This window comes from Cervus elaphus, chromosome 13, assembly GCF_910594005.1.
Source record: "Cervus elaphus chromosome 13, mCerEla1.1, whole genome shotgun sequence".
NCBI classification, from domain to species: Eukaryota; Metazoa; Chordata; class Mammalia; order Artiodactyla; family Cervidae; genus Cervus; species Cervus elaphus.
The window spans coordinates 50,291,842-50,306,786 of record NC_057827.1 but is presented as its reverse complement, the minus strand read 5'-3'; the positions used below and the strand labels follow the sequence as shown (position 1 = coordinate 50,306,786).

At 34.8% G+C, this 14,945-nt stretch overlaps 1 protein-coding gene across 3 annotated transcripts in view; it reads right to left on the bottom strand.

Moving 5' to 3' along the window:
* Positions 1-14,945, bottom strand: part of MIPOL1 (mirror-image polydactyly 1) — a 284,447-nt gene that overhangs the window by 83,703 nt on the left and 185,799 nt on the right. For all 3 annotated transcript variants that reach the window (XM_043921650.1, XM_043921652.1, XM_043921651.1), the window contains one exon: positions 12,259-12,353. In XM_043921650.1, the coding sequence (XP_043777585.1) occupies positions 12,259-12,353 (95 nt within the window). The remainder of the gene's footprint in view (positions 1-12,258; positions 12,354-14,945) is intronic.

The following is a 14,945-nucleotide window of genomic DNA, read 5'->3' as shown; positions in this document are numbered from 1 at the left end:
GTGGTTCACACGTATTACTTAAAAGCTGTACTCAGGTACGATACAAAACATTTGACAATTATTATTTTATTCTTATTTTTCTTGAAAACAATATAAACAGCTATTACTATAATTTCAATTTTACAGGTCAGGAAATTGAGGCTTACAGTTATTACCTATCAAAGGTCACCTTAGCTAGGATCAGAATCTACACCATCTGTCTTATTACACTGTTAGCTAGGAATTAAAACACTATTGTTGTACTAAAAGAATAATTGCAAAACACAAACTTTACAAAAAAATAAAGGTCCAATTAACTCAGATTTAGAAATAAATGGTTTTCTTCATATAAATTATAATTGAAGTCTATTTATATCACCTTTTAATCATGTCACTAATTATTAATAAAAACCAAAAAACATATATCTATTAAAGTCAAAAGTTAATACTTGACTCCCTGGTTTCACTTAGTTTTCAAGTAACAGAGTAGAATAAGTGACTGAGTGATTATTTCAATTTCAAATCATATACAACAAAACAAAACAAAAACAAATGAAACCAATCAGAAATGTATACTCCTCAATTATGAGCCAACAGTGTGACTTTCCAGATCAAAATCTCAATTCTCACATGTTTCCACATAATTGATATTTTAGAAAAATTTTATGTTTTACAGTTCAGATTAGTTAACCAAGCCTGTTTGTAGCTGTTTAGTTGCTAAGTCGTGTCCGACTCTTTTGTGACCCCATGGACTAGCACGCCAGGCTTCTCTCTCCATGGGATTTCCCAGGCAAGAATCCTGGAGTGGGTTTTACCATTTCCTTCTCCAGGGGATCTTCCCGACCCAGGGAGGAACCCTATCTCCTGCATCAGCAGGCAGATTCTTTACCACTGAGCCACCAGGGAAGACCTAACCAAGCCTGACAGGACAGCTAAACTTTCTATGGATTAAAACAAATTTAAATACTTATCAGATCAATGATGTCTAATAAAACTAAATTTAAAAATATTATTACCTAGGATTTTGATTTCTTCCTTGTTTCATGAAATAACAGAATATTGTTTATTTCTGATCTAATCTGAACCAGTTATTTGGGGAAAAAATTGGAACTATGATAGAATACTGACAATCACAAAACTATTAAAAGCCCAAAGGGAATAAATACAGAGTATAACAACATTTAAAACTTAACAACTGAAGCAAATAGTAAATTAGATCCTAATAAATTTGGAAGTTTCATAAATATCTGAAGTCTAAAATAGTAAGGGGATCAAAATATTTTAATATTGACCTGAGTTCATAAAACACATTTTGGCTTGGAATTACAGAGAAAACATTCAATTAGGCCTTTTTTTGACCTTTGCAAACTTTTGGAACATCACCTTAAACTTCAGAGAACAACTACTTCATGCTATAAAGAGTGAAGACTCTAACTACTTCATATATATTTAAGACTGGAATATTTACACATTTAAATGCTTAACTGCAAGTAAACATTTGTCCTTTGGGGAGAGGCCCAGGTGGAAGGGCCCCATGGCAAAATGACAATGTTAAGTCCCGGATATCTGACTGTGCTGCCAGTGCCACCCAGTCCTAAAAGTATCACCATATCGTCATCATCATCCTCAGTCAATGTTTACTAAGCTCTTTATGACAGCAGCGGCATTAGAAAGTTTATAAAAATCAAGAGTAGCGCAAAGATCTCAGTTTATTGTAACTAGTTACCATGTAAGTTAACCTTGATATTTGGTTTTCTTTTTTTCAATTAATGAATCAAACTGTTTCTGAACACACGTCTTTATTATTAGCTATTATTTCCATTTATTTTCAGTATTTCAAACTAGAGTCGGTAAAACTTTAATACATTCAATAATGTATATGTCACATGTAGTGAGAGAAAATGTTTATAATACAACTATGCTAAATTAATCTAATTGCACTGAGCAAAGTCTCTGGAAATATGAAGGGATTCTCTCCTTTCATTGTCATTTCTGGCCAGAACCCAATGTTAACAGGACTGAATTCTTTGAAAAGGTATCCTTTCCCTCACTAACTGTCCTGGGCCCCCACTTCTAACAAATAGCAGAAGAATGTTATAACAGGTTAATACTTCTTTTAAAATTGCTAATAATTTTCTTAACTTTTTTTTTTTATAAAAGTGATTGAATTTCTGCAGTGTAAAGTACTTTAAAAATAGTTTAAAATATTTTGCAAACTTAAAACATAAGTGAAGTTATCATGTATATACGTATCTATTTCATAAGGTAAGTGAATCCACTTTGGGGTGTCATTCTCACATGTCTCATTGTTTTCTAAAGCACAACACTAATAAACTATATTAAAGAGATGAACTTCAGTGATATAATAAATAAATTATACACACACACATATATATATTATAGACCTATTTTTCATAGAAGCTTATTTACTTCTAGGCATCAAATTTAATTTGTGCAGGTTACTATGAATAAAGTTGCAAAACTTTATCAAAACTTGCAAACTCATTTTTATATAAAAGTAACACATATACATAAATTCAAACACTTAATTAGGTTATGAATGCAAGTTAAAATTTTCTCTCCTCTCATTCATCACATACATATAATACACCTAACTGTTAAACACAGTCCCACTTTCCAGAAAACATGCTGTTGAGTTTCTGGGGTATCAGAAAAATTTTTATTGACCCTTACAGACGCTCCAAGCACTGATTCAGGTATAAGATGTGGTGGTAAATAAACAAAATCCTTGTCCTTGCAGAACTTAATTTCTAGAGGACAATGCACAAATACATTATAGTATCATGTAGGCTTGTCCATTATTAAGAAAAATACAGGACAGTAACAAATAGTGTGATACAGCAAGGAGGTAGACTATTTTAGATAATGTGGCCAGGAATATAAGCAGAAAGTTGAGCAAAGTGAGAAGTTGACTCGTGACACTGTAGTGGTGGTGGTGGGCTTGTAGATCAGGCAGAGAAAAAAAGTTGAGATTTTGTGATGGGAACATTCTTAGAATGTTGGAGATAATAAGAAACCTGGTGTGGCTGGACCAAAGTAAGAGTAGACACCTGTTAAGAAATGAAGTTAGAAAGGTAGCAGGGGCCAGTCCATATGTGGACAAACACTCCTTTTATAATTAAATAAGAAAGAATATCTGGAGTCACTACATGATTTAGGCAGCTGTTGTTAAATGAATGAAGTAAGCAAGATACTATTGACTCTTGAGTGTCCCTTGGGCAGTAAGGAGATAAAACCAGTCAATCTTAAAGGAAATCAACCCTGAATATTCATTGGAAAGACAATGCCGAAGCTGAAGCTCAAGACTTTGGTCACCTGATGGGAAGGGACAACTCATTAAAAAAAAAAAAAGAAAACCTGATGTTGGGAAAGATTGAGGGCAGGAAGAGAAGGGGGCAACAGAGGATGGCATCACCGACTCAATGGACATGAGTTTGAGCAAACTCCAGGAGATAGTGAAGGACAAGGAAGCCTGGTGTGCTGCAGTCCATGGGGTCACAAAGAGTTGGACATGACTGAGCAACTGAAAACAACAAAAGCAGGATGGAAAATGTGGTAAAATGGTAAATGCCAGCCCCTTTTAGAGAAGGTAGCCTCTATTTAGCCTCAGCTAATTGTTGAAAAGCACAGGTATTAATTTTACGTGTTAATGCAGCTAGACTATGGTGCTCAGCTGTTTGTTCATCCACCAGTCTAGATATTACTGTAAAGGTATACTTTATATATGATTAATATTTAGATCAGTAGGCTTTGGAGAAAGATTAGTCACCATAATATGGATGGGCCTCAGCCAATCAGTTGAAGGCTTTAAGAGAAAGACTGAGATCTCCCAAGGAAGAAGGAATGCTGCATCTTGGGACTCACAACCACAACAACTCATTCCTGGTTCTCTAGCCAGCTGACTTGCCCTGCAGATTTTAGATTTACCAGTACCCACAACTGCATGAGCTACCAGTTGGCATTAGTGGTAAAGAATTCACCTGCCAATGCAGGAGACATAAGAGATGAGGGTTTAATCCTTGGGTTGGGAAAATCCCCCAGAGGAGGGCATGGCAACCCACTCCAGTATTCTTGCCTGCAAATCCCATGGACAGAGGAGCCTGGCGGGCTACAGTCCATGGGGTTGTAAAGAGTTGGACATGACTGAAGTGACCGAGTACAGCACACAGTTCTTTAAAATAAATCTCCCTCCCTGTACATAAACAGTCTATCGGTTCTGTATCTCTGGAGAACCCTAATAAAAAACTGTTTCCTACACATTTTTTTAATTGGACCTGTGAGAATTTATTCAAGGAATATACACATGTGCCAAATTTCTAGGTAATGGATAATGCTCTCCAGAATGGCTTTAGAAGTCTATTTACAGTCTGCCTAAGCCTTTTTTTTTTTTCATTCTAAATTTTAAGAAAGGTAAAATCCAAACAAATGTTACTGATAATGGTTTTCAAATTTGAACACTGTTGGCCTAAAAGAAAAGAAACTTTGCAGATAAGATACTTTATCATATAAAGACCTTGTTTTGCCCCACAGCCCTACAAATGACTGACTGAAAAGCTGAAGTAGGTCCATGTTATTTCCAATCAATTAACTCATCACTGAGTTCTTATTATGTGCATTGCACACACTATCACTCTACAGAAGAAAGTTTTAATCTGAAGAGACTTTCAGTTTAGTGTTAAATTTGACTGTCTATTCATTTGCTTGGCAAATATTTACTGAAGGCTTGTAATATATAAAAAATGCAAGCCTTAGAAGGGAAATTAAGAGAAATATTCATAAAGGTGTTATACAGGTGAATGAGATCACTTCTGGTTGAGAAGATCAGAAAAAGATTACCAGAATAGTTCTTAAATTGTGTTCTGAAGGCTCAGTAAGAATCTAATAGACAGAGATTGGGAGAACTCCAGGAGGAGTAAGATGACATAAAAAGAAAGCAGTGAAGTGGGAAATTTGGGGTATGGCCAAGAAACAGTGAATAATTCATTTTGAGAGTACAAATAATACTACAAATAATAGCCAATTTAGTATAACAAATATTTGTTGGGTGCTTATTAGGTGTGAGGTAGTGTACTAGCACCAGTGACACAAATATGAATGAAACCAGAAGATAAAAAGATGATTGGTGGAACACTAAACCAGAGATAGAGGTGGCAGCAATATCAAAGGTTCATAAATATTAGGTTAAAGGGTCTGGAATTTATTGTATAGGTAATGTGGTATTTCCCAGGTGGGGCAGTGGTAAAGAATCTGCCTGCTAATGCAGGAGGCATAAGAGACAAGGGTTCGATCCCTGGGTTGGGAAGATCTCCTGGAGGAGGGCATGGGAACCCACGCCAGTATTCTTGCCTGGAGAATCCCATGGACAGAAGAGCCTGGTGGGCTACAGTCCATGGGGTTGCAGAGTTGGACATGACTGAGTGTGCACACACACACACATACACACACACACAGTGTGACATTGCTAAATACTGCTGATATCTGATTGAAAGGTTGAAAATAATGTTTCAGAAATCTTAAGAGGAGTAAGGAATGGAGACAACTAGATGATGTAGCTAGAAAAGACTGGGAATGAATTATATAAGACTGGTCTAAGGTAGGAATTTTGCAAAGGAAGGAGACATTGCAAGAAAAAATCTAGCAAAATTTGATTACTAATTAAATTTTAAAAAGGGACAAATCAAAGATTACCTATGCAGAAGGCAACAAGCATCTGTAGAACTCTAATGATAGTGCCAAGATCAAGGCAAACACTTTACTTTTCTATTTACCAAAATACAAAATTAATTTTTTCTCAAGCTGATGAAAATGATGTTAATAGATGGCAAACTCCAGGATCTATAATTAGCAGTCCCATTCTAAGTCTGGATCTTTTGCTAACCATGATAATTAAATGGCAAAATATTTTGTTAAATGCTCTTAAAAGAGGAAGCTGAACAATTTTACAGAATAAAAAGGAGCAGTTGAGAGCTATACATGTTGAACTTGTATGTTAAAATAAGGCACAGAAAACAGTGAAAGTCGGTAATGCTAAAAAAAAAAATTCCTTCTAAATTCAAAGTCATAGAAGACATAAAATATTTTGGTAGCCTCCACAGTTATTTAATTGTTGTCTTATATGTCAATAAAGCAAAAACATTTAAAGTATTTTGATCATTGATACTATTAATACATTTCCTTGGCATAGTACTTTATAGTTTTCAAAAACATTAATAAAAAAAAAATCTCCCTAATTGTCATAGTAAGTGGCTTAGATAATTCACAAACAGGTGCAACTCACTGGTATAAGAAACTAGTTCTTAATCCCAAACATCACTAAACAAAAAATCTAACCTACTTCATACAAAATGGTTAGAAATGTCACAGAATATTAGAACTAGAGAAATCCCCAAGTCCAAGTTAAAGAACTTGAAGCCTAGAAAGCCTAGAGTTTGTCTATGTCATAAAAAATTTGGTTAATGGCAAAGAAGTCCTTTCAATTTTTTATTACTGTTTTGGCAGTATTGTTCCATAATATAGTTCCACGATAATTAATTCCGATAAAAATACAGACATAACAAAATGTTTGTGTCACTGGGTAGTCCAATTATAACACAGAACTAAGAGGTCAGGATTGAGTGTTCAACCCCTCTTGACGAGGGATTTGCATTGAGAAAAATGTTGCTTCTTGGCTAGGGTTTGCATGCCGTTGACTCTTACTGATGCATAGTTCTGACTACTGAATGAGAAAGCATCACCATCACCATTACACACACACACACACCCCAAACCCAACCAGCACCTAGTGACAGTCAGTCATATTTCTGATTATGAAGGATAGGATATATAAAGACAAAAAAAATATATAAGAAGTAAAAGGGACACATACTAAATAAAATTTATAAGAAGAATGTAGAAAAAAAAAAAGCACCCCACCCTCTTTTTGAGTACATTTGATATGGCTTCTGTCTTTATGGCTTTTATGACTTAGAAATGTAGTATGTCATGAACCCAGTAAGTAGGATTTATTTTTAATCCAGTATTCACTATGCCAAACATTTAAGCATTCTATTTAATTTTTTTTAAAAATACTATTACAATTAGAGGAAACATACCACCTTAAAATATGAAGCAGACTATTCAATATTTGTGATGTTCCAGAATGTCAAATCTGCCATGTTCTGAAAGGCATCACAACTTCTCACTTGGAATTGAACAAAACAACAAAAATTTAAAATATAATCTGCAGCTATTATGATTATATTAAATCCTAGTCTACTGGCACTGAACAACAGGATCTAATTCCTATCTACAAACTTGAATTTACACTTTTTTTAAGCAGAAGTAAATAAAGAAGTACTATAAAATCAGCAAACATTGAAACTTAGGCTTTCTCTCGATTAGAAAAGAGTTTGTTATTATTATGCCTCCTGAGCTTAGGAATGCAGCACTACAGGTTTAAAGAACAGGAAAAAAATCATTACCAAATACAAATCTAACTCCTACAAGTTAAGATTCTTCCCTGATGAAACAGTTTAGATTTACATTAATGAAGCTGTTGTAGATGAATTCAGTACTTGGCAGAAAGGAAGTTACTAATACTTTACTAATAGCACTTTTGTAATAATACCATTTCTTTTAAACCTTCACACTGATTCGTCTCCTGCTATCCTCTCTGCTTTAATGTGAAGGAGCCATCACTTATACTGGTAAGTTTACTATCGCTACCCATTCACCTCATCTGCCCCGTCACTAGCTGGGCCAAAGGACACAAAGGCCAACATTTCCTTTTCTCAGTTTTCAAAGTCTTCTAGGACTCAAAGGAAACAAACAGAATAGGAAAATCTCATAATACATTCTTCCATATTCCTATTCCCATTCAGGGAACGAAACATTTATAATAAACAGTAGCTCTTGGTGTAACCCAGCTAAAAAAAATGACTTTTTAGAAAAAAATTAGAAAGAATAAGGTCGATATCAAGAAGAATAAAAGTCATTAGCAAATTTTAATATGCCCCTAACACTAATGACTGATCACCTATCCTCTTTTGCTTTGGCTGTTGGAAAGTTTAAGACAGAATTATTCTTGAGGCTTATTCTTTTACTGTTTCATGGTAAATACGCAAGCTGACTTACTCCTGGCTCTAGCTTCTTGTCCTATTCCTATATTTTTCTCAGTGTATTTTTTCTTAGTTATTGATAAGCAACTTTCTTTGACATGACCGTATACATGCATGGGTATATATATATTTATGTGTAAAACCAATTTGAATAACTAAAAGTGTATTTTTTCTTAAACTTTATTTAAAAAATACATTACCTATTATGATATACATACACACATGCAAACACACATGAAAATTACAGAGTTAGTCCTGGCTTTCTTCACAATCAATATGGAACTCTTCCCCCGTCTTCTATAGCAGAGGAAACTTTGAAGGAAAAAAAAAGAGTACTATCTCTTATGAGTTAGTTATGTTTCATGTATGGATCTGTAACCACCATCTATTCGGGTGTGTAAGAAATACTGTTTACTTTCACTTAAATTAGAATCTGGGATTCCAGGAAATTTAAACTTTATTATTTTTGGAAATCGCCTCTCTCGTCCTAGAGTTCTGCATCCCAGGAATCTTACTCCTATTCTATTTAAAATAAATTTCTGAATATCCTCACAGAATGTTTTCTATACCTTAAAAAGGAAACTTAACTGTGAGCTTAAATTTATTTATATTCATAGCTATTCTTATCTCCTTTACTCCTGTCTATAAGCACAAGGTGACCATCTTCCTGTTCAAGGCAAACCCTTCTACAGATTCTTAATTCCATCTCTTCCTAAATTTGGGCGGGTTCTGTTCTAGAACAATTCTCTCTTGGCTCTTTCCAATGAGTCATAAACATGCTCAAATGTCTGCCATTTTTCAACAACAAAAGACAAAATCCTTAACCCACTTTCCTTTCTTCTCAGCCATAACACCTTTCTTATTTAGGTTTCTTCAAGGATCACTCAAACTGATAGTTCAAGCTACTATTCTTCTCTCCCTCAAATCATTCTTGAACCTACAAAAAAATTGGCTTCTATACCTAATACTCTATTAAAACTGCTCTTATAGATGTCAATAATGGCTACCTCGTTTCAAACAAAGGGGATACTTTTTGCTCAAATCTTAACTATTTAGAAACATTTGACTTAAAAAAATTTTTTTAATTAAAATCTCCTTCCTTGGCTTCAGTGATATTGTTTTTAATTCTACTCTTACCTCACTGACTTCTTGTTTTAAAAAGAAATTTAACATTGGTTGAGCACTAATAATCAGCCAAACACTGTGTGAAGGGTTGCTTAAAACAATTCTAGAAAATTCCCTGGTGGTCCAGTGATTAGAACTCTGTGCTTTCACTGATGAGGGCATGGGCTTGATCCCTGGTCAGGGAACTAAGATCCTCCAAGCTGTGTGGCCTGGCCATAACAACACAAAACCTCTATGTGGTAGGTACTACAATTCTCATTTTATAAAATGAACCTCTTGGAGAGGTTCATTTATATAAGGTTACACAAGGCAGGGCTGTCTAACTGCAAATCTCTGTAGCTTTACTACATTATCAGCAATTAAAAAAAAAGGTAGCAGTGAGAGGGGCCTTTGTGAAGCTTATCTTTGAGCCAATAATTGTTAACTATTTAAAGGAGGTTACTTAGCTCTGCTAGATTCATGTAGATTTTAAAAAGTCTTTGAAAGATAAATGTTTAATCCACGTAATTTTCAAAAATCTTTCAATAATCCTCTGCAATTCAGCAAAGAGAAGGAGTATCAAGGTTTGTTTTTCAGTAAGTAAGGTCAACTTATGCAAGATTAGCACATCACCCTCAGCATTCTTGGACACTGTCCCTTTAAGGACAGAACACCTGCTGACCTGTCTCAAGGCAGGAGAAGGTGCCATAAAATCTCCCTATCAATGGGGTGAATGACTACATACCATACCACAACAGCCAAGGTCTAAGCATAAACCACACAGTATTAATCAGTCTTAATAAAGACTTCTGTTATTCTCCCAAGAAGTAACCCTAACTTAATGCAGCTAACTGAAGTGTGCATCTTAACTGGCAGGCTTCAAACTTGGCTGCACAAGGGAATTTCTAAGGAGCTTTAAACAAGCCAAAGCAGAGTCTTACTCCAAGTGACTCTGAAGTAATCAGTCTGGGATCAGACGGGGATTGGGATTTTTAGAGGCTACTCAAATGATTCTATTGCATAATTACAGCTGAGAATCCACTAGTGTAAAATGTATGTGTGTGCTAAGTCGCTTCACTTGTGCCCAACTCTGTGACCCTATGGACTGTAGCCTGCCAGGCCCTTCTGTCCATGGGGACTCTACAGGCAAGAGTACTGGAGTGGTTTGCCATTTCCTCCTCCAGGGTAATCTTCCCGACCCGGGATGGAACCGGCATCTCTTATGTCTCTTGCATTGGCAGGCAGGTTCTTTACCACTAGCTCCACCTGGGAGGAAAGACTGTTATATTCATGCTCTTAAAAAAAAAAGGACTGGACATCCTCAACTACTACCAGGGTTCTGCTTGCCCACATACCTACTGATTCTAATTGCAAGCAAATGATTTCCCCATGGTCAGTCATCAACCAAACATACTTGAAATTCGGTAACTGTGTTAGTTTCCTGAGCTGCTGTAGCAAAGTACCCAAACTAGGGGGGTTAGAACAACAGAGATTTATTATCTCACAGTTCTGGAGGCTACAAGTCCAAAGTCACGGTTTCAGCTGGACTGTGTCTTCCATGAAGGCTGTTAGGGAGAATCCTCCTGGTGCCTCTTTTAGCTTTTGGTGTTTGCGCCAATCCTTGGTATTCACGTGCTTGTAGATATTTTACATCTCCCCAGGCACAAGGCTGTCTTTGCCCCAGGTCTTCACATAATCTTCCCTCTATGCCTGAGTCTCTGTGGCTAACTTTCTACTTTTTATAAAAACTTCAGTCATAATGGGTTAGAGCCCATGCTAATGATCTCATTTTAACTTGATTAGCTCTGTTAAAGACCTTATTTAGACCCCAATAAGAGCACACTCTGAGGCACGAGGGGTTAAGACTTCAATATATTTTCGTGAGGGACGCAATTCAACCCATAACAATAACCAATTAGGATTTGTATCAAATAACATTGCTTCAAAGCATGGATTCTTAACATGAGGATGGGAAAAAATTTTCATCTTTATTTTTCACTCTCATGTAAATACAGTATTTCTTACAATTATGAACACAGGCAACAATCTTCAGTAGTAGTATTAGTGGTTCTTGAGACTTTGTGCCCATAGAAACCACATTTTCAGGTCACATTTCAAAAATATTATTTATAGTTATCACTACTTTGAAATTAGAGTTTTTAATAGACTTGCTGTTTGATAGTTATTTAATGTATTAGTGCATTAATATATCACGATGTCATACCTTCATAATTTTATTTCAATAAAACCGATTTTGATTTAATTGAATTTTATGCACTGAACATTATTTTGAGAAGGGGATCAAAATTTAAAAAAAACTTTCAATAACCGACAGTTCTAGTTAGTGAATTCTGCCATTTCAGACTTGACGTTTTTTAATTTTGTTAAGCATTTAAAAATATGCAGTGCCTTGTACATCATTTTCAAACCTTTTATAAAAAAAACTATGATCCATCGTGAAAATATATATTTTACATGTAGCCCAAGACACAATCTTCTCTCTCACACACAACACAAAACTGAAACAAAAATGTCACAAAACAATATTTACCCTTACTGCACTCTTGACATTTTCTATTCTATCTCCATTCATTAAAACATGCCAGTGTGACCTACTGAATTAATTTCACAACTAATCTTGGAGCATAAATTAAATTAGTCTTAAAAATCCTTTAGTGGAATTCCTTTAGAAACTTCTCATACTGTGATAGTTGAAAGGCTGTTATTACTACTATTCATGTATTATTTTAAAAATATATTCCTTCATTTCAGAGGTGCCATTTAGATGAGCAAATAGTTTAAGAGCTAAGCAGCCTCCATTTAGACAACTGGTTAAGAGTTTTAAAATGGGAGTCTCAACTTAAACTTTACCAAATACCAGAAAGAAACAAATAGAATAATAAATATTTTATGCCTGAATCATTTTAAAATTACAAAAATGTCTTAAGTGTATAATGTTTAATTTCATTGAGGTATTTCCTCATTCACCACTATAAAATTGGGTAGAAACATTTTCCAAACTAACATTTATTTATGCCCAGGATAAAAAGAATTTTACCTATAGTAAACTCGAAGTGTCTGGATTTCTTCTTCCAGTTTTTTGTACTGCTGAACTGCGGTTTCTCTGGCTTGTTGCATAGCTAACAACTTTGCCTGCAAGTAATTAACATTTTAAGAAATTAAATAGCAGTTTGGTACCTTTAAATATACTACTATAGTATGAATAGAAGTCTTTAATTTCTGGGAGTTTAAAAAACCCATCAGTATTTTTAGTAGTGGTTCATAATTTCCCACAAAATAATTCAATTATATTAATAACAGAAATATTAAAGACATGAACATATTTAATTTACCAACTTTGCTCATTTCTAAACTTCAATCTTATTCATCTGTATCATCAGATATATGCCTTTCTGCAATGTTTAACTTTACACACAGAATTCAGAATGTGGAACATGGGTTCAGAGCATTATCTAGAGTAGAGATAAGCACAATGGGTGTTTCACATATAAATTTTATGTGGCTCCACTGCCTGATCGCTAGATTTTCTTTTAACTTTATTAATAGAAACTCAGAAAATTCTAAATATGTTAAGCCATCTTTGATATTTAACATGAAAAAAATTGCACAACACTACAACCTGATTTTTACAGATATGATTTAACCTCTTCAATTCCTTTTCTGCAGGAAAAAAAAAATCTCTAAAGGGAGAATGGCAGTAATTTTGAATGTTGGAGATATTTTACTCAAGGCTTGTTATTGTTCATCTTGGCTTATAGTGTTCAAATTTTAAAGAGTCTTAATCAGTTTTTCAAGAGTTCAATAGTAACTTTAAAAAAACTGTACCTTCCAAACATCATTCCCAAAATTTCCAGCAGAGTCAAAGAAAGTTATCAACCCACCTTTTAAAGTATGGTACTGCAGAAAAATAATGACCCAATCAAAAAATGGGCCAAAGATCTAAACAGACATTTCTCCAAAGAAGACATACAGATGGCTAACAAACACATGAAAAGATGCTCAACATCACTCATTATCAGAGAAATGCAAATCAAAACCACAATGAGGTACCATTACACACCAGTCAGGATGGCTGCTATCCAAAAGTCTACAAGCAATAAATGCTGGAGAGGGTGTGGAGAAAAGGGAACCCTCTTACACTGTTGGTGGGAATGCAAACTAGTACAGCCACTATGGAGAACAATGTGGAGATTTCTTAAAAAACTGGAAATAGAACTGCCATATGACCCAGCAATCCTGCTCCTGGGCATACACACTGAGGAAACTAGAACTGAAAGAGACACGTGTTCATTGCAGCACTGTTTATAATAGCCAGGACATGGAAGCAACCTAGATGCCCATCAGCAGACGAATGGATAAGGAAGCTGTGGTACATATACACCATGGAATATTACTCATCCATTAAAAAGAATACATTTGAACCAGTTCTAATGAGATGGATGAAACTGGAGCCCATTATACAGAGTGAAGTAAGCCAGAAAGATAAACACCAATACAGTATACTAACACATATATACGGAATTTAGAAAGATGGTAATGATAACCCTATATGCAAGACAGAAAAAGAGACACAGATGTATAGAACAGACTTTTGGACTCTGTGGGAGAAGGCGAGGGTGGGATGATCGGAGAGAATAGCATTGAAACAAGTATACTATCAAGGGTGAAAGAGATCACCATCCCAGGTTGGATGCATGAGACAAGTGCTCAGGGCTGGTGCACTGGGAAGACCCAAAGAGATGGGATGGGGAGGGAGGTGGGAGGGGGGATGAGGATGGGGAACACATGTAAATCCATGGCTGATTCATGTCAATGTATGGCAAAAACCACTACAATATTGTAAAGTAATTAGCCTCCAACTAATAAAAATAAATGAAAAAATAAATAAATAAATATAGTATGGTACTGGTAAGTCAGACTTTAATTTTGCTTATTTAAAGTTTAATTTGCATGAAAAGGCTGTCTCTTGCTTTAAATGTGTTTGATAGATAACATGAAGCAAACTGTTATCATACACGTCACAAACTGCACTAAAGGTAATAATTAAAAAGTAATCAAAAGTTGGAGGTTGAATGAAATTGCTTAATTTTGCTGAACTCATGATTTCACTGAAATTATTTTCTCGCATAAGAATGAAGTCATAAGATAAATTGTGAAATCTGATCATAGGAAAATTAATGAGTGTAATAAACATTAAACAGTGCCACTTTTCTATTTTAATAATGTGGAATTATAAAAAAATAGCAGTTTAAATTTTTATATAAAAAATTAAGCACCAAATTAATTAGCTATCTGCACTAGCAAATCCTAACAAAGTGTTACTTTTAATTAAATTTAAGATGTTCAAGTGCTTGCTTTAACATGTCATATTCTAGAATTATGGATGAAATAGTCTCAAAGATTATTTTTAAAAAAGCATTTAAAGCTGGTTCTTGATGCCAATAATTAACAGCTTTGCTAATTTTGAGTATACTATAAAATTAACTGAAAGGGTAACTTGCATGACTGAATACCCACTGTGATTAATAAGAAACCAAAAAGAATTGCCCCCAAAATATTTCACATTCAACTTACAAAACATCAGACATCCTGTTGCATGGAATTTAAGAACTACCAACTATTTGACAGGTAATTGATAATTTGATAAATAACCATGGGACAATGTTAAGAACCTGAGATGATTATTTTTAAGCTTTTGTACCTGGTACTTCTGCAGAAAACCAA